Here is a 26,480-nt window from a genome sequence, read left to right as displayed (position 1 = left end):
GATTTAGAACCTGTTCCCTTTCCTGAGCTGTTCTATAGTTAGTGTGTGTGTGTGTGTGTGTGTGTGTGTGTGTGTGTGTGTGTGTGTGTGTGTGTGTGTGTGTGTGTGTGTGTGTGTGTGTGTGCGTGCGCGCCCCGCCTCCCTGCACCTCTTGGCCGTTTCTAGGTGTAGTCATTTCTTTGGAGGATTAACGGGTGTCTAAGCTTTGCCTTTGCAAAAATCGACGTTTCTGTGCTGCTGATATAATCTGTGCATTGGCTGCAGGATGATTGCAGGGGACAGCGCAGGGCTAATCTCACTCAGTGGCATGGGGCTTTAATAGAGTTAGCATTTTCTGGTCTGACCTTGCTGGACCTGATATTACAGCGGCACAAAGCCGTCCATGATGAGTATGAACCTGCTCCCTCCTGCTAGAAATCACAGTCAAAGATGTCTTGTTATTCTTTGGTTTCACCAATGAGGAATGTGCTTTGGTGTTATTTTTCAGAACACAACTGATTGTTTGCTTTATATTATACAATGTACATTTTTCTCAGTTATCAGAGTCGGTGTGCTCAAAGAAATATAGAAAGTGCGCTCACACACACGCTGTAGATCAATAAATGAAATGTGACTTTGAAAAAATGCCAATAACAGCATTCAGAGATTCTGTTAAAATGGATAGGATTTTTCTCTCATCCCAAAAAGAGAAACATGCAGCAATTGAGTCTCCTTATGTTTGACTATATGAAAAATAAAACAACTGTTGGCGGCATCGTTTTGTTCCTCCTGCTTTTTAGTATTAGCTCGTGTGTCTTCAGTCTCCAGCCGTAGACGGTGTCGTTGCATTTCCCACCTATTGAAGCCGAACGTGACAGACAACAGACCTCGGCAGGAAATGGTCAGCAGTCACAGGGGTTCACCTCTGCAGAAGCTGGACACCAGGGCACAGCTGGACAGCAGGGCACAGCTGGAGTTGAGCAGTAAGGTTTTACAGGCGCAAATGAGCAAAAGACCCTGTGGAATAAATCAGATGATCTTCTCTAAATGATGAGAAAGCGTGACCTTGTGCTTTGTGACCTGTTTGCGTACTGAGCTTTAGAAACAATGTGTCTCGCTGACAGGTTCAAGTTGACTCGCAGGGTGTAGCTGAAGTCCATAAAAGTCGCTGGTTGAGACGAGAGTGTTTGTTGTAGTAAGAATATTGACGCAGGGTTTGTCGTGATTGTGTAAATGTTCTGACATGCAGGTGAATGATGGTTAAGGAGCAGGACGCACGCACGCACGCACGCACGCCTGCCCCTCGCTTCTTTACATTTGACGCTGTTGTGAATTTTGCAGAAAATGTGAATTAAGTTTTTTTTTGTGCAGAAATACAGCCAGCGATCGAGCCAAGATTGACTTATTCAGACTGAACAGTCCGTATTTTAAAGCCATCTCCGCAAATTCTACATTTCAACTCAACAACAACAATGAAGCATTTAAAGGTGAGGCTTCCTGTCACGTTCGTTCTGTTTGTGGAAAACGACGTGGTGATGTGACAAACGAACCCGCAGCTCATCAAAGCCCAGTTTGATAAAGAGGTTTAATAGGTGCCTGAAAGGAAGTGACTAAACCACAGCAGCCGTCTTCATGCACAGTGGATCTGCTGGCGCTCCCTGTTTAAGCCACCGTGTCTGTGTATCTATCTATATCCTGCTGCATGTGTATCTCATTTCAGGGAATGTGCTATAAGCAGTTCAGTCGCACTAGTAGAGAGTAACGCTCCTCCATGCAGGTCCCAACAAGCTGATCTGTAGTCCTGCAAAGCGAGACTTGTCTGCCTGTTGTGTACTTATGAAAAGGACGCTGAGCTGTGTAAGTGCTGTGATTATATAGTCTATTGTGTGTGCATGTGTGTGTGTTTGTGGCCAGTTGTGTCTCTGTTCCTGCTTCACCTCAGCCTCCGCTCAGATTGGTGTGTGTGTGTGCACACGCGTGTGTGTCTGTTTGTGCATGTGTGTGTGTGTGCACGTGCATACGTGTGTGTGTGTCTGTGTGTGCATGTGTGTGCATGTGTGTGTGTGTGTGTGCACGTGCATACGTGTGTGTGTGCATGTGTGTGTGCGTGTGTGTGCATTCGTGTGTGTGTGCATGTGTGTTTGTGTGTGTGTGCGCGTGCATACATGTGTGTGTGCGCGTGCATACGTGTGTGTGTGTGTCTGTGTGCATGTGCGTGTGTGTGAGACTGGCAGGCGGTTGCATGGCTGCAATGAGCTGTATCGCCTGCAGTGAGTTCTCGGCTCCACATGCTACGTGCCACTGCTGCCTCGTCGCTGGTGGTGAGCGGCGTTCCCTCGCAGACGGAGCAGCGGCCTCCGCGCATCCACGCTCGCGCTCCGGCGCAGAGACGCTGCGCTGGACTCAGTATTAATCCCGTCCTTTTGCGTGGGTGCGGCGTAGTATGAAAACGAGCGCGTTTCTAACAAGCGCGGAGGAACCCGGCCCTTTCTGCATCTGCATGCGAAGCACAACAGCTGAATGTAGGGCACAGACGGAGATGTGGGGGAAGGAGGGAAGGTGAGCAATGTAAGTGGAAGTGAAGGGAGGAGGAAGCCTTTCATTATGTCATCATGTTGGAGCACAGGCGGGATTAGGGCTGGAGATGAAGGCGACTCAGCTCCAGCTTAAGATTTAACCACCGAAGTAAAGTCATATTTTTTCCATCCATCAGTAGCAGCAAAGATTTTCCATGTCATCAACCTTGTCCTCCTCCGCTCGACCCAGAAACCGGCTGTGGAAACGGCGGCGCCGGATGGTCAACGCCACCCGGTCGTGACGCGTTCACACGTAGGTGGCCAGCGGCTCCGCGGGCTCTTCTTAACAGCTGTGCTCCGTGACGAGGTGCCGTGGGTTTCTGCTGGTGTAATTACACGGGTCTGGTGTCCGACACGGTAATAACCCTGGGGCTAAAACGGGCCGGGCCGGGCCGGGCCTGCAGCAGGGGGTTCATTGAGCGGTGCAGTTTGGTGTGTTCGTGCCCCCCATTCATTCATTTTTGTTTTGATCCACAGCCAAACCGTTACCGTTACTATTTGCAGCTCATGACAAAGTGGTGTAAATGTTCCTTTATACGACCGCGAGGTGACACACTCGGCCCGAAGCCCGGAGGCACGTCGAGGTTTGACCTCGACGGACGACTGGTCTCTTCCGGCTGAAGGACTCGTTCAGATGCTGGGATTAAAAGCTCCTTCGCGACGTTACTCGTTCCTTGGCTTTGTCTCTGCTTCTGTCCAAGTGTGGGGTGAATATTAGGGGAAGCTCCTTATTATTTTGGTGGACAACAGCTCCAGTCCTCAGGACTTGCAGTAATATTTCATGAGTCACGAGCCCCTGGGTCCGTGTTTTCATATTCATGAGAACATGCACACTTGTGTCCTACTGCCACGCAGTGAGAGGGGAACAGCGTGTTCTCCTGCAGAACTCGCCCTCCCCCTGTTCTCTGTTGGTTCCTTCACTCAGACCAGTAATAAAGGTCTTTGTACTCCATACAAATGCATTGTTTGTTTTTAATGCCTGACCCGTGAGTCCTTCACCGTCGAGGCTTTTGTTGTAGCTGAAGGGTAAAAGGCGCCTGGAATTCACTTCAGTTTCTTCCAGCGATTCTATAGATCCGCTGACGCAGGCGGCGACCGGACCGGTTTGGTTGCAGGAATGTGGGTTTTTGTGCACACAGGCTCAGTTGTCTGTCTCTACAGTAGTTTGTGTTGAACTACAAACACAGAAAAGCAATGCACTGGTCCAGAGTCGCTGCTGCCAGTGCACGCTTTTCGTAACTGAGACGAGAGACGCGAGACGAGCCTGAGCCGCGGTAAAATGAGACCTGACTGAAGCTGCTGGGGCGAATGACTGCTGCTATTGTTGGAGGAACAGAGAGGGCTTCATGCCATTTTGACACGTTGGCACGTGGTGGTGGCAGCGTGATGCTGCGGAGCTGCTTCTGCTCAGGTGGATGAAGCAGGCTCCAAACACCGAGGCTTTGGCTTCAAAACGCTTTTTAGGACAGAGAAGCGAAACCAGATGTTTCCCTATACTCACTAATTGTACATCCCGTCGTTGTCCACGGCGACGCCGACCGTTTCATTTGCAGATACTACTAGTAGCTAATCGCCATTTTGCTCCATGACGTCCAATAATAACATTCGATCCCTGCATCCCTGCCTTCCACCGGCCTTCTTGCTCGTACCACCAGTGCTCCTGCTCCTCCGACGGCATCGCCGCCCCCTGATAAATCCCACTTCCATGTTTCCCTTTTTGTACGGTTTTGTTGTGTAGCCCTCACAAGACTAGCTCTGTCCTCCACCCCCGCCTCTCCATCTGTGCCACACATTTATGTTGCCTCACCACCGCTAGCCAAGCACACATCTCGACTGCTGCCAGGTGAGCAGGCTTTCAGCGGCGCACGCACACACGCACACACGCACGCACACACACACACACACACACACACACACACACACACACACACACACACACACACACACACACACACAGATGACATTTGCCTGTTGATGACTTTGCTGTCGGGCAGCTGCGTGTTTCTTGTTCTGTGGTTTTGCTGCTAGGTGTTAAATGGCTTGGTGCACGTGTCAGGGACCAGAGGATCACGGCGTGACACCTTTCCCACCTTTCTATGGTCCTGAGTCGCGGTGTTGTAGTTGTAGAGCGGTTTGTTTGTGCAGGTGGGGTTTTTATGTTGTAACTGTTGGATCCGTCTCCATCCACTGTTTTCCTTTCCTGTTCAGGCTCTGGTCCCTTTTGGCCTAATTGCTCCCTGCCGCTGTTCTGCTGCTTGACCCGGGTCGGAGGTTGACCTCTGACCTCCTGTGTGGCCTGTGGGTGGGAGGCCTGGATGCCGGGGGGTGGGGGTGGGGGGTGGTCCTCACTCCACAGGGACCCGGCAGTCACAGAGACAGGAAGCTGTAATTAGAACTACAACAGGCTGAACACTCAGGAGCTTTTATTCCTCCCGTCTTCCTCCGACACTCTCTCTTGAGGAAAATGCTGCACATTAAGAGACCAAAACTCATAATTACATGTGTTGGAGGGAATTGTTTCCTTCTAATGAAGCAATTTAATGCTCTGTATTTCCCCCTAAGCCATCAGTGAACCCAGCGTGTTGTACGCCAGAGACAAAAGGCTGTAATGATGATGGTGTGTGTGTGTGTGTGTGTGTGTGTGTGTGTGTGTGTGTGTGTTCCGTATCGGCCCGTGTGATGCACATTATTTTCACATCGTGTATTAACACAGCCGTGCATCCACACAGACGGAGCCCCGGCCGAGTTGGCACCGCGGAGGCGTTCGGCAACTCCTTTTATTTAGCATTTATTTAGCTTCATGTTCAACCTAAATAAAAAGACACGAGTCCTGCAACAAACGGACTAGGCTGAATGACGGAACGAAGGTACACGGAAATAATGCTGATGATTTCTGGAGTCATGGCAGTTACATGAAAAACGACAATACACAAAGAAATGACAACAATAACTGAAGTCTGACAGCTGAAGGGCTAATTGATATTTAGTTTGGAGCGGCTCTTGTGTGTTGCCAGGTTTTGCCTGCGGGCTTTGCGTTCCCGAAGCGTGTGTTCGCGCCCCCAGCTTCATTCACGCCCGTGAACTCTCCGACCTCGCTAACTCGTGGCGCTCCTCTCCGCAGGGTCCCAGTTGCATCCTGCTGGACGCGCGGACATGACAAACAGCAGCACTAGCTGAGGTGAGTGCATCAGACCTCTGCTCCAACCCGTCGTTTTCACCTGCCTCATCCTGCGCTCACTTGTGTTCCAGGCTACGTCCCGGCTGCGGTGTGTTGTCATTGGTGGGCTGGCGGAAGGTGCGTGCGGCAGGATGATGTCCAGCATGCGGCAGTGGCGGAGGCTGGTGCTGCTGGGCATGCTGGCCTGGGTCGTCCTCTTCCTCGCCCTCCTCTCTTTCTTCCTCGACGCTCGCGTGGACGAGCCCCTGACCTCCGCTGGCTCCTTGCTCTCCCAGCACCCCGACACCCGCCGCCTGGCCTCCCTCCAGGGCTCCCAGTTAAACCAGGCCATGTCGGGCCCCCGCCCCGAACTGGCGTTGGCGCTGACTACAGCGTACCCCAGAGGCGAGCCGGAGCCCAGGTCCACGGTCAGCTCCACAACCCCAGAGTCCAGCCTGGAGGTGAGCCACAGCCCGGACGGTGCTCCTTACGCCAATTACGGGAGCCAGGAAGCGGGTCACCAGAACTACCTGGACCCTCAGAGCCTGGCCGCCTGGTCCTCCTTCGGTACTGAGAACGTGGGTTCTAACTCGGATCCTGCCAACCACAGTCGTGAGAAAACCTTTCAGATCGCGGACGACCCGAACGTTTTCGGACCCAAACACGCACGAAGCCGCGAGACGGAGAACTATAACAATATTGAAGTGAGAAAAGTGGGCCGGAGGCGGGTCGCAGCGTCCAGGAGGAGAGACGCCTACTCGTCTGACCTGGGGGAGTATTACTTCTCCCGGTCGGCCTCTGTGGTGCAGCAGCTGTGGCGGGGCAGCGTGTCCGCGGACATGCTGAGCCCTCGGCTGCAGCGCGCCATGAAGGAGTACATGAACGCCAACAAGCACCGCGTCCACTACAGGGGCCGCCGCAGCGCCGGCCAGAGCCCCAAGGAGCTGCTGTGTCAGCTGAAGACCAGGGCCCGGCTGAAGACGGTGGACGGGTCGGAGGAGCCCTTCGCCTCGCTCGACTGGGCTCGGCTGGTGCCGCCCTCGCCTCTGGATCAGCTGTACGGGCGGCGCGGGCAGAGCGGCCTGAAGAGCTGCGCCGTGGTCACCTCGGCCGGCGCCATCCTGCACTCCAGACTGGGCAGGGAGATCGGTGAGTGGAGAGACTCCAGTCAGCAGAACCGTAGGCCCGCTTCGGTTTGAATAGGAAAGTGAGTGTGGCGTTATTGATCCTCAAAATCAGCCAGCAACTCCATTTAAAGGCAATTATCATTGTCCTAGTCCTCGGTTTTCTGTTCATTCAGAGCCGGAACACGTGTTTCCAATTTGGACCCTTCCATTTGGTCTGAGCGTAAAAAGTTTCACCTGACTTCACCTGAAACCTCTGCAGGAAGGGTTGAGTTTCATTATGAGCCGTCTGACGTCGACAAAGCACAGCCACAGGGTTTTTTTATCAGCACCTGACATTCTTCAGTTCCACGTGAACCTCTATATACGTTTCGCAGAAGCGCTGGCCGTCTGGCTGCCGTAGAGGAAACGGAGCCGGTCGTGGTAACGACCCCGTCGAGCTGGTTGTGAGCAGCTTTCAGCGTCTCTGCTCAAACACACACATGTGCGCGTGTGCATTCGAATGTGTGCGCTGCTGATGTAGAGACGCTAGTGTGGAGAGTGTGAACTCGGTGGCAGATGGCCACACACACACACACACACACACACACACACACACACACACACACACACACACACCGGTGTAGCTTGGTTGAGGAGCCACATTAATGAGGACAGGTTGTAGCTGCATGTTCAGGGGGCTGAACCCCCCCCCCATTGAAGGCGAGATCAAACGACTCGGGTGGAAAGATTCTGACGCAAACCCAACCCGTGGTTACAGTGAAACGAACGCGTTTGTGTCGGCCGCAAGGTTCCACTCGTCTTGAGCCTGTGCAGTCAGTAACGTCTGTCTGTGTGATGGTCTCTATTTCAGGAAACAAAGAGCAGAGAGGCACTTGCTGTTTTTGGGTCTCGGGCCTCAGCAGGTGCTTCTGAATCTTTGCTGATGTTTTCTCCTCGCTGGTTGTTTTGCTACGACGCATATGCAAATGAGTCACACTTTAATTGACATATTTTGAAACACAGGCTCCAGATTCAATATGAGAACATAAAAATGATAAAATCATTACGCAAATGACCTTTTTAATTTTCATATCAATTTTCATATCACCTGAACTCACTAGTCCAGCCACGGAACGAGCTGAGCCACATGCAAATTGACTGAAACCGGGCTGCAGGACAGATAAACGGTGTGAGCGCGTCGCCTGTGTCGTCGTCGTCCTGCGCAGCTGTGACGGCGTGCGACTGCCATCGTGTGGCGAACAGGGCGAACGGCATCCAATACGGAGGAAGCGCAGAGGCCGAACGGAAATAAATATTTGTCACTCTCAGTGTTTTTGCAGTGGAGCATGTTATGTGTATATGTGATCTTGCCTTGGATCTTAGCTTTTTCCTGCTGACCCTCTTTTCTGCAAGTGTTGCCACATAATTTCAGATTCAATTTATTCTTATTGTTCCCCAGTTTGCTCTACTGCCCTCAAGTGGCATTAATACACTGTGAGTCCGATTGTCTTTAAATACTTAATTTCCCAGTCAATGAAAATGAAGCACAATGAAAATAAAACATAAATGTTAGCACCATTTTTTCAGCGGTTGTTTTCTGGAGGAAACGGTGGGATTCAGGTCCATTCAGGTGTCAGATGTAAAGAGGACGGGGCGTCACTGGGACGGACGCATCGATCAACTGACAGACACGCGTTAGTTCGCAATTATCGCAAGCATCCATCGGCATCAGATGCTGTGACAGGACACAACGAGTAAAGCAATCTACAAAAACGTGTGTTTGACCAAAGAGGCTGCAGGTTGCGCGTGATTCAAACGTTAGTTACTCAACTCGACCACTAGAGGGCGCCCTGGTTCCGCCTGTGAGCTTGCCGTCGTTCTTGTGATCGTTCACCTCGCTGCAGTCAGTGTTGTCATAGTGACTTCGGCCACTGCTGATCTGTCTGCAAAAGGCACTGTGTGTGTTTGTGTCTGTGAGAGAGTCTTTATGCGTGTAGATGCCTTGAAAACATCAGGATCAAGACACACGCGGGCCATAGTGACACCTTTAGTGCATTAAGTGTATTTAATCCAATAAACCAATGACAAATCCACTAACTGTTCTGCAAAAAGTAAAGACAAAAGGGGAAGACGTTGTTTTGATAGTGAAGCTCATATTATCATACGGACATAAATAAGACGAGGGCCCATTCATGAGCTGCTTTGACTGATGATTCGTGCTCTGCCTTCCAGATGCTCATGATGCAGTGTTACGGTTCAACGCTGCCCCGACAGAGCGCTACGAGAGAGACGTGGGGGAGAAAACCACCATACGCATCATCAACTCGCAGGTGAGCGAGCGACGCATTCATACCGTGCATTAAAATGAATCATTTAGAGGCGGCTCAGCTGCTCACTCAGCACATGATGAAAATATGAAGAATGTATGACTTCAATCTACTTTTTTGTTGCATTTTACGAAGGGATGTTTTATTAATGGCGGGTTTGGGTCAGTTAATTGTATCTCTGCTCAACTGTCCCCCTGCAAATCTGAATAGTTAGCCACACATCTGCATAGTTTCACGTTGGTTTATGAAGCGATCCCTCAGCCTGATGAAGAAACGTGAACAGAAATGAGCCCAGAGAGATGAAAAACGATCGGAGACAAACAAAACGACCATCAGACAAAATGAGGCCTGGTTTATTGAAGTTATGCTGCGTCTCTTGCAGATCAAGCTCTTGTTATAGATTTAATCAATGTGTTAAAGTGCGTGAGGGCGTTTTGTTACAGGGACTGAGCCAGTGTAATTTGGCTGCAGTCTAACGTTGATCGCGGTGTCGATGTTCATCCAACTTGTCAAAACAACTCCGCAACCAGATGAATCTTTTCTTCCAAGTCGGTGAATTATTTATGGACGTTGTGTCTCTGAATGACTGCGAAGCCCAACATCACATTTGTTCCTGCAGATATTGGCCAATCCAAGTCATCGGTTTAATAAAAGCTCCATATACAAGAACGTGACGCTGGTGGCCTGGGACCCTGCACCCTACCACGTCGACCTAAACCAGGTAGGTGACTGTTGAATGCCTCACAGCAGGGGGTCTGCAGTGAGGCGACGTCCAGACCTCTCCATCCACTCTCCTCCCACCTTGTAATAATGTTTAATTCAGTACGACTCTCCTCCTCTTTGTCCCTCCCCGTAATTTCTATTCAGAGAACAGTCTGCTGCCACAACTAATCAGATCCCAGACCGCTGTCAGGGCCCAAGTAATTATGTTCATGATATAAAAAATGTGCATTGCAATTAAAATTAATTTGCATGTTGCAGGTAGCGCTTGCTTAATAATTTTAATCGTTTGGCCGCGTCGTGTTGGAAAATTAAAAACGCCGCCGCTCGTTCTTCATTCCTTCCCCCCGTGTTCTGTTTAATCTCTTAAAATAGACCCTCTTGTCCGATCAGATGAACGGTGACGTGGATGCGGGCGCTAACCTTTCCCGCTCAGCGCAGCCTTCGCCCGTCGCTCAGTAAACGGCTGCTTAACGAAGGCGACGCTCCTTCAGAGTTCAGCACGTTTGTCCGACAGCATTTTGTAGCTTGCATCACTGCAGCACATGTATTCACATTAAAAAACCCATATAAATTACGGGCACGTACTGAAGTACTCGACTCAAGCACATATTTAAATAGCAACGCTGCGTAGGAGTGCGTTCGTAAGGAAGTGGTTCCGACCCCGGAGTCTAATGAATGCCGACACATCACCTTTGACCTTTTCATGGACAAACATCGGTTTCCGGATGTAGCGCGGAACAGTTGCATCTGTTAGATTACAATATCATGAGAATTTAATTCCAAACCAATATATTATATACGGTACTTGGTCCCGTTTCAATTTATTGAGATGCACCTTGTCTGTAGATGTAGACGTACATTTCAACAGATCAGACAGTTCATGTGTTGTGTTGCTAATTTGATCTCATGTCAATTAGACAGATCATCAGCGCTGGACTAGATTTGTGTAGCGTGCTGTCAACACGAGTTTGTTTGTGTAGGCAGGTTCATTAGCTGAAGAGGAAGAGGAGCTGATTGGAGGTCAGACCAGGAATAGCACAATTATTACACTGTGTACTATAGATTTTACTTTCTATTAAAACTGCAAAGTTCACAATGCACATATTCGGTGTCTGTACATACACTGTACAATGCATGATATTACTTATACTACATGTACTTAATGTAAATAAGTAGGTTTCTTGATGCTGCTTTTCTTAAGGCCAATAGAAACACAGCTTTGGAGAAAGTGATTTTCTGACCACGTATATGTGTAATTGTGAGTTAGACGTGTAACTGTTGCATTTAAACACAGTCATGTGCACCTCCTCTGCAGAGGGCTGGCGCGTTCGCTAAACGGCCTGTTGTGTGAACCATGTGCAACCTACTTAACACCAAAGCACATGCGTGAATGCAGCATCACCCTCCTGCTGACAGCAAATGAAAGCATGAATCATAAATAGGACCCAAAGCTACTATTCAGCCACTCGCCACAGCACGCGGTGGCTGCGGGAATATTTTAACGGATGCCTGACGTCTGCTCCGTGTCCGTGGCTCACTGGGCCTTTTTAACGTTTCCAAGGCTCTTTGCATATGTTACAGGCCATCCAGCTGTGTTTCTAGCGGCTTGGATGAAAGCAAACTTTGCCTGACAGGTCTGATTAAAGATCTGAAACGCCAGAGAGTTCAAGGAATTGTTAAAATCAGAAGAATGAAAAATGAAACGAGAGGAAAATCTGGAGAAAGGTTCAGTCTGTTACAGGTTTAAACCTCCCCTCTCTCTCCCTCCCTCCCCCGTGCTCTGACACATCAGTGGTTCCAGAAACCAGACTACAACCTGTTCACTCCGTACATGGTGCATCGCCGGCTGCATCCCGACCAGCCCTTCTACATCCTCCACCCCAGCTACGTGTGGCAGCTCTGGGACGTGATTCAGGGCAACACTCAGGAGAACATCCAGCCCAACCCTCCGTCGTCTGGCTTCATCGGTCAGCGCGCACACACACGCGCACACACACACACACACACACGCACGTACGCACACACACACACACACACACACACACACACACACACACACACGCACGTACGCACACACACACACACACACACACACACACACACACACACACACACACACACACACGCTGCTTGATGGCTTGTCTGTGCTCGGCTCCTGGGGCACACACCCATGCGAATACACCCCCGCACACACGGGGCGCATGCTAAGATATGATGAAAATTTTATCTGGAGTATGCACGCCGACATAATCAGCATGCAGCGTGGGGATGCGGTGTAGTACAAAGCAGGCCGAGCGTGCAGGGGGTGGTGGGAAGTGACTGCTGCATCGAGCTTAGATCCTCTCCAGCAGCCGCCTTGCCTCCTGTTGGTTTTATAGTCCGCTCACACAAGCACGTATCGAAGCATCCAGTTATGGCAGATAAATGCTGCTGATTGGAATCTAGTGGCATTTTCAGTCCCGATGAGCTCCCTTTTGTCTAGAGCCCTTTGTGTAGTTTCTGTATGCCAGGCCTCACTCCATCGCATATGTCTTTTATTGTGTTCACAATAATGTTATCAAGGTTATTGTGAACACAACGCAGTGAATTATGTGCAACACACTACACGCAGATTACAGATAAAACAAGCCTGAAATACAGACGCTGTCACATAAACACAGGCGCTCACATTTTTACCAAGAACAAAAGAAAATCTAGCAAAGACAACACTTGAGCTCAACTGACCCACATTTCAAACTGTTTTGATCCATGCAGGATCGTCAAATCTATAGAATATTATATGTCCAATGTGCCAATGGGACAAACAGGTCTGTGTGTGGTTAGTGCTGATATTTACAGCTAAATCGCTCCAGAGGATCAAAACAGCAGTGACTACATTAAATATTGGCTTATTGGCATTTACAGCAAATGACCAACAACAGACAATATGCGTCAGGCTCGATGCATGGAAATCTTACATCCTGAACACAATAACATTAAATATAAAGACAATAAACATGATTGTAAGAGGACTTGTAAAGAATGTAATACAATTATCTTCATCATAGACAAAAACTGATTCACTAAACGTGGAAAATGAACAGGTAGTTAAATATTAGTAGTAAAAGAATCATAATTTAAACACCTCAAGATCATTAGTTTACATTTCAACAATAATAAAGACAATTAAATGAGTTACAGCTACATTTGAATCCTTATCATGCCGAGTTATTTACACAGGGAAATGCTCCCACAACAGCTCGGCAGATTTGAGGAATTTCATTTCCCGGTTCCTTTAAAAACCTGCAGAGCTCCAATCTGAGCCCATCAAACACATTTTGGGATGAACAGGGACGCCGGCTGTGAGGCAGGACTTATCAGCCGGCATCGACATCCGACCTCACGTTGTTCCTGAGCTCAACAAAATCCCTGCCGTCGTCATTATTCTGTGGGAATGCACCAGCAAAAAACCCAGAGAGAGGAACCATCACCCAACAGGGCGTGTTCTGTCCCAGCGGGCCGGTGCCGCCCCGCCGCCGCCGCCTCGGGCCTCAGGCCGTGACCTCGGGGGCGGTCGTGTTCTTGACGGCCGCCGCGCTGCACGGGGGGAGCCCGACGGGGCCCACGTGGACGCCGCAGGCCACGGCGCCGTCGCCCACGCGGCGGTTCAGCTGGATGGCCGTGGTCTTGGAGGCCACGGAGGTGTTGCCGTTCTCCGCTGACCAGTGTTTGCAGTGGAACAGGACCAGGAAGCACCTGTAGAACTGGGACGGACACGGAGGGGAAAACGTTGTCATTATGCGGCGCACCTGAACTCAGAGGTCCCGGGAATCGGAGACGGGCTGACCTTGACTTCACACTCTGAGGCGCGTTGAGGGAGCGATTAGGCAGCGGTTAGTGCACTTCCATGTTCTCGCAGCCGCGTGGGAACACGGCGGTTCCCAAATGGTCTGTTGCTCAGACCTTTTCCTTTAGCGACCTGCAAAGCTGAGGAAGAGCGGCTCTCTGCCGCGTAAAAGCTCGTTGTCTTGTTTGTGTCAAACTCTGCGGTTAGAGAACGATTCACACGCTGCTCTTTCATCATCACTTCAATGTCAGGATGAATTTACAAGCGAGGGAACGCTTTTAATGCTAAACATCTGACAACGTGTCAGAAACAGTGTTTGGAAGTTTAATAATTGGCCAGTGGTGTAATCATCATTTGGCCTTTTTATACCTGTGTGTACGCACACACACACACGCACACACACACACACACACACACACACACACACACACACACACGTTACTATGGGAGGGTCTCTGCTTGGTTGTTTGTGTTGTTATCTTGCCGGAGAAGCATGCAATGCGAGTAGAATAACAATCACCCGCGAGAAGACGATAAACAGAAATCAGTGAGAACCTGCAAAGCGGGACGGAACAAAAAACAAGGAAGGGCTTAAATGCATGTGGAGGCTGCGCGTCAGACGGCTTGAAAGAAGCCACGCAGAGCCCGCCGACAGGCAGATCCACCGCCATCCGACATCACGGGCTGTTATCAGCCGTCCTATCTAAAGGAGCGCCTGCTAAGCAATTTAGCACAACTGGACCGACTGAGTTCTCCTTTAAAAAATCTAATTTACTCCAGCGAGCCGTCAAAACGAACTAGAGTCCAGGACCAGTGAGACTTTGCAGAAATCAGCCGAGATGTCGAGATAAACGCTGCTGACGTGCAGCGCAGGGTTGGTGGTTCAACTCCTGGTTCCTAATAAAGGTCTTAATGTGATTCTTTTGTCCCCTCTCTGTTCTCCCTGCAGGCATTCTGCTGATGATGGCGCTGTGCGAGCAGGTGCACGTGTACGAGTACATTCCGTCCATGAGGCAGTCGGACCTGTGCCACTACCACGAGCACTACTACGACGCCGCCTGCACCCTGGGGGCCTACCACCCCCTCCTGTACGAGAAAAACCTGGTCCGGCGGATCAACACGGGCCCGGAGCGCGACCTCCGGAGGGGACGGGTCACGCTTCCAGGCCTCAGCACCATCAGCTGTGACATTTGAGATATGAGACGTGACCCTCTGAGACCAAGACACACGGACGCGTACAATCTGGCCTTTAGCGGCCGACTAAGGGAGAGGTGCAATAAAGCCGCCGGAGACGACGAGGCTGGAGCTTACAAATTTCAAATTAGATCCCAGAAGAACATAAGCCATAGCCGTCCATCGAGGGATCAACACGGAGGCCTTGTCTTCATCATTCTGGTTTACCAGATCAGACACTTCGATCTCTGAGATGAGGACGACGAGACGTTTGTCTCTGCTTTAGCTGAGCCACGTTAGCTGTGGGTAGCAACAGATCCGTTTGTCTAGATAGAGAAGTGACTTTTACATGACTCGATGTGTTCTCAATCATTTTGCATTTTTATTTTTTAAGTGGTTCAAAGGTTGGTGAATATCACGAATGCAGCGCGATCGTTTACGCCCGTGCGTCGAAGCGTCCGCGGGGTCGAAGTCGAGCCGCCGCGTACGCGTCTGTACACGTGACATTCGTCTGGTGTCTCCCGCGCGGGATTCGTTTCTCACTACTGACGTCTAGGCCCGAACGCTCGAAAGTCGCGGGACGAGTCCTGGCTCGCGCTCCGGCGCTCGCGGGGAGCCTCTGGTTGTTCTGTTTTTCGGGCTCGCGCACTTCAATCAAAACCGACGGGGCCGAAGTGGAAGTAGGGAGCCGGTGCTTAGAACAGCCGCGAGCCTGTGCCTGCCCGCGGCGACGCGCTGTCCTCGGGTTGCCTTGTGACTGTACACACACACACACACACACACACACACACACACACTGTGGCAGGACTGCAGTAACGTGGCGGCCGTAGAGCTGCTGAAGTGAAGGGCGTCGGGGGGGATTCCCAGCTCTGCCTCCGCGATCACCAGCCCCCGCTTCTGTCCCTTCACTCCGTATTGAATGTACGTTTACTACTGTGTATGACCACGCCCTTCCTGGGGCTCGCCACCGCAGCCTGGTCCGCGCACGCGCTGCTCGGGGCTGCGACTGCATGAAGCTCATTTCCTACAGCTTTAACCGTCTCGTCGCTCCCGGAGCCGCAAATATTGGTCTGCGACCGTCCGCAGCTCAAGGTGGAGTTAGTGCAGTGAGCTCTAGAAAGTAGTTCAGCGTAGGAAATAGGGTTTTTTGGTTGTTTTTTTAATGAAGACCTGCAGTCAGTTTTTTTAATCTCAGATAAATGTACTTTTATTCAATATGTTCTCGTGCCATTGGTTGTGGTTTGGTAAAAGATGTGAAAACGTGTCAAAGAAATGTTGCTTTTAACCATCTAATGGCTCTGTTGTAGAAATGAGCTTGTGTGGCTGCGTCTCGCGTTGCTCTCTGTGGCGCTGGGCTGGGTATCATTCACAGCCTGCCAGTATTAGTACACACACTTTTTTATATGATATTTTGTAAAAACAACCTGTGTTTTCACGACTGAGAGGAGATGAATGTCAATGAATGATACCTGTGAAGACGCCACCGTTTGGGTTCATGTTGAGAAAGATGGTGGAAATTAAAATTCAGATCTTTGTAGCGTTGTGCTTCCCTCAGGCTGATTGAAATTAACAACTCAAATGACTTTCTATCACTTTCGAACATCGTATTACCTCAACAGCTCTCTAAATTATATGAATGTTTCTTTAACTTAATACATCAGAATTTGAAGGTAACTCTAAGTCTTTACATATTTAAATGCTACCTACGCTTATGTCAATGATGATTTAACCTATTAAAGTCCCAAGAGAGTGAAACCAGAGGAAGCAATAATGGGAAAAAAAAATGAAAGCATTTACAACATGAGCCAGCATGCTATCTTGCTGCTGGACCAGTAACTATTCAGCTAGTTGCTTGCTATGACTCGTGTTTTTCTGAGTTTTAGTTGTAGGTCGGCCCACGTGTCTGTGGATGTGTAGCAGGGAGCTCGCGTAATTATTGCAATACTGATTTCCTTCATACTGTGAAATCTAGAAAATATGATTTGGAAATAGTGAATTATGGGACAAAGAGGCTTCATCACATGGATGCAAATGCCTATAAATCCTAGTTTATTGCAGCATCGTGTCTCATTGATTTGCAGCATCTCTCTCGTTTCTGAATGTAAACACTGACGTTTGATACCCAGCCCTGCGACGACTGGAACAAGGAGCCAAGTAAAGGCTGTGGCCCACTTTTGGAACGGAAAGAAGACGTTTTGTAAACTGGGGTTTGTAATTTTGATTTAAAAAAACGGGTTCACAGCTCTTCTAGGTTTTACATTTCTCTGTTGGGATAAATCAATGTTTTAGTGCTCGTGATTGTAACACACTGAAAGTGCAAAATCCCTGAACATGGTGTACGTGTATGTTTGTGATAATTGATCACTGATGGGCGCACGGAGCATGCTGATCAGGATCAGGGCGAGAGTCTTAAACTGTCTGTGCTGTGCTGCCAATAGACAACATTTTCATCAATGTCGTGCAAGGAGATTGTACAATAGTTTTTTTTCTTTTAATAAAGTGGTGTTTTGCATGCGTGTGGACAGGCAGTAACACCCGGCTGCCGTTGAGCCAGTCGAGGTTCGCTGGGAGCACTTGATTAAATGCCTTCTGGCAACTTGATCCTCACATTTTAATACTGTGCCATATTCCATTTTTAATTATGTCTTAACAGGTTAAATGTGGGATGAGTAGACGCAGTAAAGACAGTACCTCTGAGATTATTGCTTCTTCTGGAGGACTTTGAGTGAATCATTTTCAATACAGTGATTGTGTTGCCAGTAGATACTTGACTTAAACATTTAATCTCTCATCTGTGGTAGAAGGAAAATGTGCTTAGAGGCAATTAATCATGTTTTGCCTTTTCTCAATATCAGTTCTGTTTCTTACTGTTGGAGCATAATTTTCGTGTCTTGATTTAATCATTACTGTGGGAACTGCTGCACCACACTGCCTCTTAATGATTCTTCGACATTTAGTTGTGTTGTTTTCTTTCTCTCCTAATGATTATAAGACAGAAACACCCCTGACCAGGCATTAAGAGGAGGACGGTCCAACAGCCTTACGGTGTTTCTTCTTAACTTTGATTTGTTGATGAGTTTCCTCCTAAATACACGCAGGTTGATATTTAAACAGACCATTGGTATGATTTCAGCTGTTGTAAGTTGTCTTTTCTACCTTGTAAATAAAGCTGTTGTACATGTGGTGGTGGTTTTGATTGGAAGGCATCAGCCAGACTAACCTGCTTGTTCATGAGTATGTAGATGAGCGGGTTGATGACGGTGCTGCTCTTGGCCAGAAGGGAGGGCACCACGCTGGCCACGGGGCTGATGATGTCGGGCGGCCCGAAGGTCGCCATCATGGCCACCACGCCGTAGGGCATCCAGCACAGCAGGTAGCAGGCCGCTGTCGTCAGAACCATGAACAGGATGTGGTACTCTCTCCTCCGGGCTGCTGTCTTTCGGATCTTTCCCACCTGTGGAGCGCAGCAGAACTCAAAAAGTTCAGTTAACAAGCAAGAATACTTTTTACTTACTTATACTTTTTTCCACCTTTTTTTGACCCTTTCTTTTGTGTTGTGCTCATCAAGCGTGACGCAGACACTAAAAGCCAATATGTGAGCACAATACAGGCTGCAGCAAATGTTGATGGATTGAATGCTTTAACTGTTTAAGACGACCTTGTACCAGAGTTGTGTTAATTCTGCAGCATACTTAAATGTCTAAAACTTTTAAAATGAAGTAAGAGAGAATTTTTTTCTGCACTTCTGTACTTTCTCATGACTTCATGTGAGATCTCTGCGCGTTGAATGCAAATTGTGTGTTTCACGGGGGATTTAGGAGTCACGGGAGCACAGCTCTGCTCATGGGTGAGATAAACTTAAGTAGCATGAGATCCTCGGGTGCATTCCGACCGTGCAGCACATTTGCACCAGCGCTGCTGTGTCTCTGGCCGCAACTCCACCTTCTCCCACTCAACGCTCAGATTTTACATTGAAATAGTGTCATGTGAAAAAATGGATTTTTCTAAACTCTGGAGAAGATAAACGATAAGAAGACACACCTAGGTTTAAACATTGTAATAAAAAATTATGACTTGGTTTTATCATTTTTCGCTGACAGTGAGGATGAGGAGGATGAAACTGTGTCCAGGTCTTGTGCCTTCATCTGATTAATGCTGATCTGATGCGATTAAAATGTCAGTTTCTTTTGCTGATGTGTTTCTGAAGGAGCCAAAGCATTTTTTTTTTTATTATCAACTCAAAGAGGAGATTTTAGAGTGAAAAATCCTGCAGCTGTGGATTTTACTCGCTGAACTTTACAATACGACTTTATTTAATAAAACAATAAAGCCCATATGGCAAAAAGTATAGTTTAGTGGAGGTGATAGCCAGGGCTGCTGTAGACGGAAGGATGAAATAGAATCCCTGTAATACTCATGGTATTTCTACAGGTACGTATGTGATGAGTAAAATAAAGAGCGCATTGTATGAGGTCTATTTAGATGAAGTGGGCAGCAGCTCAGGCCTCGTCACGTCTCAGCCATGATGAGTCATCAGGTTGTGTAACGGTCAAAACGCTTCCTGTGTGCGAGCGTCAGATTCAAGCAGTGTTTGCGTGTGACAGATTCTGCTTAATAAAATCTTGAGCAGTGTGTTTTTGCAGATGCATGAAGGGTTTTCTAAAGGATGTGATCGGACTCAGAAATGAGTCGATGTCGTTAACTGAATTATGTGCACACAGAAGCGGAGATGATTAAAGCTTCACTGCTGAGTGTAATTGTTTAATTGGTGTTTTAAATTAAAAGCGCTTGTGTGCTAAATAATGAAATATTACTTTATCATTGGAATTAGAAATGTGGCTCACTGATGGATGTTTGAAACGCATTCCACTAAAGTGACCCTCAGAATTGCAGGCAGAGGGACTTTGTGAAAGCTGCTTATATGTAGCAGGGGTCTTAGCGTCCATCTGCATTTGTGCACTTTACAACTGTCCTTTCATTTGTACAGCTTGTCTAATCGCCTCTCTGTATGAGGTGAACTTTATGAATCAAGCTGATTCTATCTGAATAGCACTTAAACGCTAATCAACGTGCTCACTGTCCAAACTGGAAACTTCGAACCAAACAAAGCGTCGTCTCAGGGGTGAAGGCATTATCACAGCAGCTGATGCTTTAAGGTGCACCGCCGTGATAATCCCTGATAAGTCCCTCTGATCTAAAGCACAAACATCTAAACCCCGGAGGATTCAACATACTTAGTCTAGTGAAGTCACTCTAGGTCTAAGTCTGCACGAGTGGACAGAAGAGTTTAGAGCACACAAACACAGTATATTTGCATTAAAATAAGAAACGTGGTCCTGTTTATTTTCCTACAAATGTTACAAAAGTGAATTCAGGCCCTAGACAAGTGCAGTAAAAGTAAAAAATTGGAAAAGTAAAGTAAATGTGACTCACAACTACTTGAGTATATGTACGTAGTTCTGCATGTTGCATATTAGTAAAGAGAGTCTCCATCTCCAGCTGCACAGCCTCTCACTTTCATTTCATGCGGGAGTCAGTGTTTTCTGTGACTCATCCCCAGCCCACAGCTCCTACTGTGCAGGAAGAACAAACTCTGCAGGTTCCTGGGGCTTTCTCCTCTTTGTACATTGGAAACCATTTCAGCATTTATTATTTAAAGCAGTAAAACCATTTAGCTTTATCCTGAATCCACTGAGAAACCCTGACTGAATCAAATATTTTTCCATATGACAATAATATTTCGCCTTCTAGTCAAACCGTCTGAGTGGAGAGGCCACTATTAATAAAATATTTCCTAGATTTTGTTGGTGTTATGTGAATCAGCCCTCCGCTACATGCAGTCAAACTAAATGAAATGAATCCTAGCTCAGCGTGACTTGGGGGATTTCCTGTATCACCTTCTATCACAGAGACGCAGGTCATCCCCTGGGAACCGGGTGCTCGCTCCAGCTACATACAGAAGCTATTTCTGCCGTCCCGGCATAAGGTGAGCTCGTTGCTGGCTCCCCATGGATCAAAACACTGCTCATACAGTATACCTCCTCCCGTCCCTGTATGCACATGCACTACCAGAACGCAAGCACGTGTCTGTCAGAACCTGGGATCCACTGATGAGTGAACGCCGCCGCGCTACCTGTTTGACCGCCCAGAGCAGCCTGCCGTAGCAGTAGATCATCACCAGGACGGGCAGGCCCAGGCAGAACGTGAACAGGCAGATGATGTAGGCGTGCGACTGCGCCGTGCGGGCCGTCCACGACACGGAGCAGCTGGTTCCCGCGCCCTCCGTGCTGTAGCTGCTCCAGCCCAGCAGGGGGGGCACCGTCCAGAACAGGGAGTAGAGCCAGGTGGCGGCGACGGCCAGGAGGGGCTTGCGGTAGTCTGGGCCCCGCTTGTTGTACACCGTCAGCGTGCTGTAGCGGTCGTAGGAGAGGATCACCAGAGATATTAGTGACACAATACCTGAACGAGAGAGAGAGAGAAATGATTTGTAAAAAAAAAACAATCCCTCTTTTCTCACTTGCTCTGACTGGAGGTACCGGTCACACACCACATTAGCATCTGATGGGGGATCCAGACGTGATGGATGTGCTGGCATGTTCTCTGCCAGAGGCTGCAGCTGCATTAGTGTCACTGCCAATTTAGACCCAGCCCGACACGCTGTGGCCTCTTTTCTTCCACCGTTATTTTATGATTCATTTTTTTAAACGCACGTCTCTCGCTCTGCTTTCAGTCACTCAGTTCGCTGCGAGCGAAAGCACAAACATGACGTCTTTCTTAAATCATTCGGCCAGAAATCTAATTCAGCTTATTTTATGTCTTACTACTGAACTTCCTGTGTTGAAGACGCCACTTCCTGTCCTCACAACCGTTTAATCGGCCTATTTCTTTGCACCTGCGCCTTTATGAGCTGCCAATAACCAGTGTTTACCCCACAGGAGGCTTTCTAGTCTGTCACGCTGTCTTCCAGATGTTTACCCCTGTTGAGTTACTCTCCTCCCTGTCTTTAACCTCTGGAACAGGGCGTTAGTTGCTGATTTGTGCTAACTTTGTGCTGTGATTGCTTCCGTCCCAGTGACTCTGGATGTCTCCAGTCCCCGGCTCTGGGACCCTGGGCTGATCCCCTTTGCCTCTCCCCTGACTTGGATCTGTGATTGCTCTGTGGGAAGGTGGCTCTGAACTGTGATTATTCTGTTCCTCGGACCAGCTTTACAGTGAACACCCCTGATTGCCGCCATCCTGAATGACCGCGGGGCCGAGCTGTTTAATTCTCACCTGCTACAGGGCAAACAGAGCTCTCACCAGTTCACCTCTTCTTCAGCCTACAACAAACACACACGGGTCCCGGCGTGTTAGTTGATTCTTGGGCTTATGCTGAGTTTTAGACGGCGCCTCGTGCAGCTAAAGCTGGAGACGGAGCTTGCACAGATGTGTGTCAATGATAAATGCCCCCTGCTGCTAATCATGCAGCAAAGCATCCTCCTCCCCGTGGTAATTTCAGGTAAACACCGTCACATTCTGCATTGCATTCTAATGCCTCATTGGTTTATACCTCAAGGCTGCCTTCCTGTTGACGGTTAAATTCTGAAAACCAGCTGAATGTGGAATCAGTGCCTCCCAGAGACCCAGCCCTCTATAAAGTGCTCCACTCTTAGTTTGATTTTATGAGGACATTCCTATTTTCTCTAAAAACCTCCAGGGACATTAAAAGTTTTACTCAGGGTCGACTTTTTCCATTCATCGGCCAAACTGATATAACAGAACAAGAAGCAGAACAATCTAGCATGCCTTTGTTCCCAGGAACCTGCTCTGGCCTGCGTTTAGCACTGACCTGCCTCTCCGAGTGGAGTCCTGCCACCCTGACCCCCACTAAGAGGCACCAAGCAGATTAATCCAGCCGCTGTGTGAAAGTGAACGCGCTCCGTACGAGCCCAAACACCCTGCAACCTCCCCCTCCCTGCACGCGGTTCATCCTCTGCATGCTGCAGCCTCTTCGTGAGTCTAGTTATGCAGCTGCTCCTAATGAAGCTGCCGTGGGGGCTGTACTCCACAGCTGTGCTTACCTTGGGTTTGTACTGTCTTTGTTTGCTAATGTCACTCCGCTTTTCTTCACGTCTCGTTAACAGATTTCATCCTTGATGTTTCTCCTTTTGTTTATACTCTCCTGTGTTTTCCTTTGGGTCCAACTGGTTCATGAATAATTTCACGTGCGTTTATCGCTTATGTCCTTTCGACTGATTCTGTCTCCTCTACAATGTTTTGCTCATTGGTTCTTTGGGTAAATGGATCACAAACACACCAGACAGGCACAGACTAAGCTGAGGCTGAGTTGAATATTTCAGATTTGTCTCCAAGCTGTAGAGCGAGCTTTTGAACATGAGCTCCCTCGCGTCCTCGCGCTCCCACTTACTTTTTCTTATTCTCACCACTAAAACCTTTCTGCTCTGTTTGCATTTTTAAAAATCATACATTTTGTATGTCAGTGGCGACTCAGCTGTAACATAAATGCGTAATAATCTTTAGCGTGTCCCTAAACACGCGTTTCCTCTTAAGGTTTTCCGAATCACCTCAGCTAAGCATTCAAACAGATGGAGATGAGATGGACAGACACTGAGGCATTGAGTCCCCAGTCACCGCGGTCACTGGTGCACACTGCTGCACACGGAACAGCAGGCTCCGCTCATATGATGGTAACAGATTAGTTTAGCTTTGTATATCTGTTAGGTTGTGTCTATTCTGGGCACTGTTGTGTTGTTGCAGGAGTCTGTTCCGCTCTGAATAAAATCGAGGCTGTTTAGGCTGTTTTTGAGTCACTGGAGTTATTTTTTTGTTGTTGCCTATTGTAACATGAAGGGTTTATGACCCGTTAAGGTTCGTTTTGGCAACACACTCATAGTCTATTCATCCTTTATTATTCAATGAGAAGTGTCAGAAATGTCTTGATAATGTAGTTAAGCCCTTTCTCGAGCGGCGGAACCAGAACCTACCGAAGCAGGAGTTGATGAAGCCGTACCAGTTGCAGCCGCTGGGTCCCAGCAGCCACCGTCCACGGATACTGGACGCGAAGCTGAGCGTGGTTCCGAACATGCACACCAGCATGTCGCTGACGCTGATGTTCAGCAGCAGCATGTTCACCGGCGTGCGCAGCTTCTTGAACTTGCAAAAGAGCAGCAGGACGACGAAATTGTTGAGGAAGCCGAACGTCATGATCAGGCCCAGCATCACGGACAGAACCGCGAAGCCGGCGGGGGACAGCTTCCGGTCCCCCGGTGGGTCCATCAGCTCCCGGTCATCGCTCAGGTTGACGCTGTAGTTGAGCGCGTCCAGGCCAGAAAACATCCTGAGGTCCATTCATCTGGGTTCCTCTTCACTCCGGAGCCGGTTCGGTTCTTTTAAAGTCCTCTCACCTTCGTAAGTCTTTCTTCATGCTGTTTTTCCTTTTGGACTTTATATCGTGGGACAAACAACGTTCCTCTCTTGATGTGCAGCGCACGTGGCTTCCCAAAAAAAAAAAAAAAAAAACAAGAAGACGAGGACGCGGCGGGTGAAAACACGACGCAGCCAAAGTTCTACCTGTCACTTTTGCGCATCGCTCCTCCAGCTGCTCACCGGATGTGCGCGAGCCAAGTCACCCCCGGGTTCACTTCGCACACACCAGCTGGTATTTGCCCGTAGTTCGCGCTCACGGTGAAGACTACACGCTGCAAAGCGCGCTCCGCTCCTCTTCAGCATCTTTTAAAGGCGGCTCCTACCGTACGTCACGGGGAAGTGGAGCGACTGCAGCTGGCGTTGGAGCGCGTGTGTCTGATCCTCTCTAAACTTTTCCTGACAACATCATAATTATTTGATACTTAATGCCGCTGCTGCATGTGTTGATGACTTATTTATTCCCCTGCAGGGACATTCAGGTGATCAGGTGACTGGGAGCGGTGAGGTTTGGCCGGCAGCGGGGACGGGGGGCATCCTTCACCCTGAGCCCTGTGACGCCGACGGGTGTTGCTCTTGAAGCTGGCAGGAGGGTTCTCCTCCCTGTGCTGCCATCTCTCCCACCCCCTGCTGGAGCCGAGGAGCACTCCAGAACAGAGATCTCCCTTCTCTGAGGCGTGTCCAGTTCTTTTAGGCCACCCACGAGAAGCTCGTGAGCCTAATTTTCATTTAATTTAGATTTATTTTATTGCTATATCTTTTTGTTTTTATAGCATCTTAAAAATTTGTTCTTGTGGCACTTTTCATTTTGAAGAATTCTATAGTAGAACCCAACAAAGCCCCCAGAGGAAGCATAAAAGGGCAGTGAAGAAGAGAAACTGCCTTTGATAGAAGAACGGAACAAAGAGTGGGCTGACCATCCTGAACGCATGAATTAAGCTCTGCAATGACAGAAATTATAATAACGGATGGATTACACAACTGGGTTATGAAATGTCGGCTGCTAATAAGCATGTTTTTCACCTGATGGAGTGGTGTTACCTTTCAGAAATGGTGTGATTGATGCAGAGTACGCAGAATCTGTAACATGTCAGATGGACGTTTCAGAGGACAGACCACAAGAGACAAACATTAGCATTCAATATGAAATAAAGCTTGAGGGGACCTTTGAAGAATGTTATGATGGTGGATATCAGGCGTGACCTGCATACTGTACTGTACGTCTGTGTCCTAGCGGTGAAAGACTTACATTAGACATTTGTCACAGCGGACTTGTTTTATTTTAAACCAGTAAAAACACGTTACATATATAACGTAGTAAAAAAACTGAGCCCTCATTACTTTTAGTACTCATGGCTAATGCTGACATTTCTTGCTTATTATTCCACTTGATGGAATTATTATGAAGAGTGACTTTTTGTCTCAGCATTGAAAACAATATGCTGTATAATAGCTGTATTTTCCTTAATGCTCTATAATGGTGCCATGAACAGTGTCAGTTCCTCTTCTCACTGTTGCTTGCAGGTTGGATTCATTGTTGCTGTGTCAGTTCCCTGAGTTTTCACTTCTACTAATAGGTCTGAGCCATTATTCATGAGAGACAAGCTCTGGGCTGGCTGTATTTATGCCAATCCCTGGTATTATCATGGGTCAGGGTGTCTATTACCAAACAGCTACCCTGACAAATGGACTGAAAAAGATCTCCGGGGTTTTATCAGCTGACAGCGTGAACCAACTTAAACATGACAGAAATAAAAAAGAAATGAAGGGAAAACATTGTAATGCTCTCTGAAAACTGCCTTTGATAATGAAATGATCATTTGCTTCTCCTTTGACATTTCATTTACAGTTATTGGTTTTCTGGCATCTAGGGAATTGTTTTAAATCAGCCTCTTAAAGACGAATTACTATATGAGACAGGGAAGCAATGTTAAAACCTCCTGATGTGGAAAAAATAGCCTTCCTGTAAATGTTCTCCTAAAAATAACCAAAGCATTTTCTGTGATTATTCCACATCTGAAGTACACTTTCCTTTTATTACAGCAGATTGAATTCTGTGACACTGTCTTGAAATAAAACAGTCAACTGGCGGGTTGTTTTTAATCATGGCCTGTGACTTTTTTCTACCATCTCAGTGACTCAAAGCAGATCCATAAGCTGTGCCACTACAGACATCAACAACTGAATTAT

At 48.2% G+C, this 26,480-nt stretch overlaps 2 protein-coding genes and 1 long non-coding RNA gene across 6 annotated transcripts in view; 2 read left to right on the top strand and 1 right to left on the bottom strand.

Moving 5' to 3' along the window:
- The window catches only part of st6gal2a (ST6 beta-galactosamide alpha-2,6-sialyltranferase 2a), a 23,319-nt gene extending 5,270 nt beyond the window's left edge, over positions 1–18,049 (top strand). For 2 of the 4 annotated variants that reach the window (XM_055505060.1, XM_029137510.3), the window contains exons 2-8: positions 1,351–1,466; positions 5,677–5,733; positions 5,805–6,861; positions 9,051–9,148; positions 9,765–9,866; positions 11,661–11,835; positions 14,644–18,049. In XM_055505060.1, the coding sequence (XP_055361035.1) occupies positions 5,865–6,861; positions 9,051–9,148; positions 9,765–9,866; positions 11,661–11,835; positions 14,644–14,888 (1,617 nt within the window). In that variant the 5' untranslated portion in view covers positions 1,351–1,466; positions 5,677–5,733; positions 5,805–5,864 and the 3' untranslated portion in view covers positions 14,889–18,049. The remainder of the gene's footprint in view (positions 1–1,350; positions 1,467–5,676; positions 5,734–5,804; positions 6,862–9,050; positions 9,149–9,764; positions 9,867–11,660; positions 11,836–14,643) is intronic. The other 2 variants (XM_055505061.1, XM_029137509.3) reach the window with 1 other exon arrangement.
- tmtops2b (teleost multiple tissue opsin 2b) lies at positions 12,386–24,766 on the bottom strand. Its single transcript, XM_029137514.2, has 4 exons — positions 23,852–24,766; positions 21,001–21,326; positions 18,088–18,321; positions 12,386–13,611 (listed from the first exon to the last, which is right to left on the bottom strand). The coding sequence occupies exons 1-4, from the start codon at positions 24,213–24,215 to the stop codon at positions 13,399–13,401; spliced, it is 1,137 nt and encodes a 378-aa protein (XP_028993347.1). The 5' UTR covers positions 24,216–24,766; the 3' UTR covers positions 12,386–13,398.
- On the top strand, positions 24,525–26,480 carry LOC114847600 (uncharacterized). The gene is made up of 2 exons (XR_003784235.3): positions 24,525–24,662; positions 24,763–26,480. It is a non-coding gene; the product is annotated as an uncharacterized LOC114847600 (long non-coding RNA).

The sequence above is a fragment of the Betta splendens genome, chromosome 21, assembly GCF_900634795.4.
Source record: "Betta splendens chromosome 21, fBetSpl5.4, whole genome shotgun sequence".
Taxonomy (NCBI): Eukaryota; Metazoa; Chordata; class Actinopteri; order Anabantiformes; family Osphronemidae; genus Betta; species Betta splendens.
This window is presented reverse-complemented; position numbering and strand designations above follow the sequence as displayed.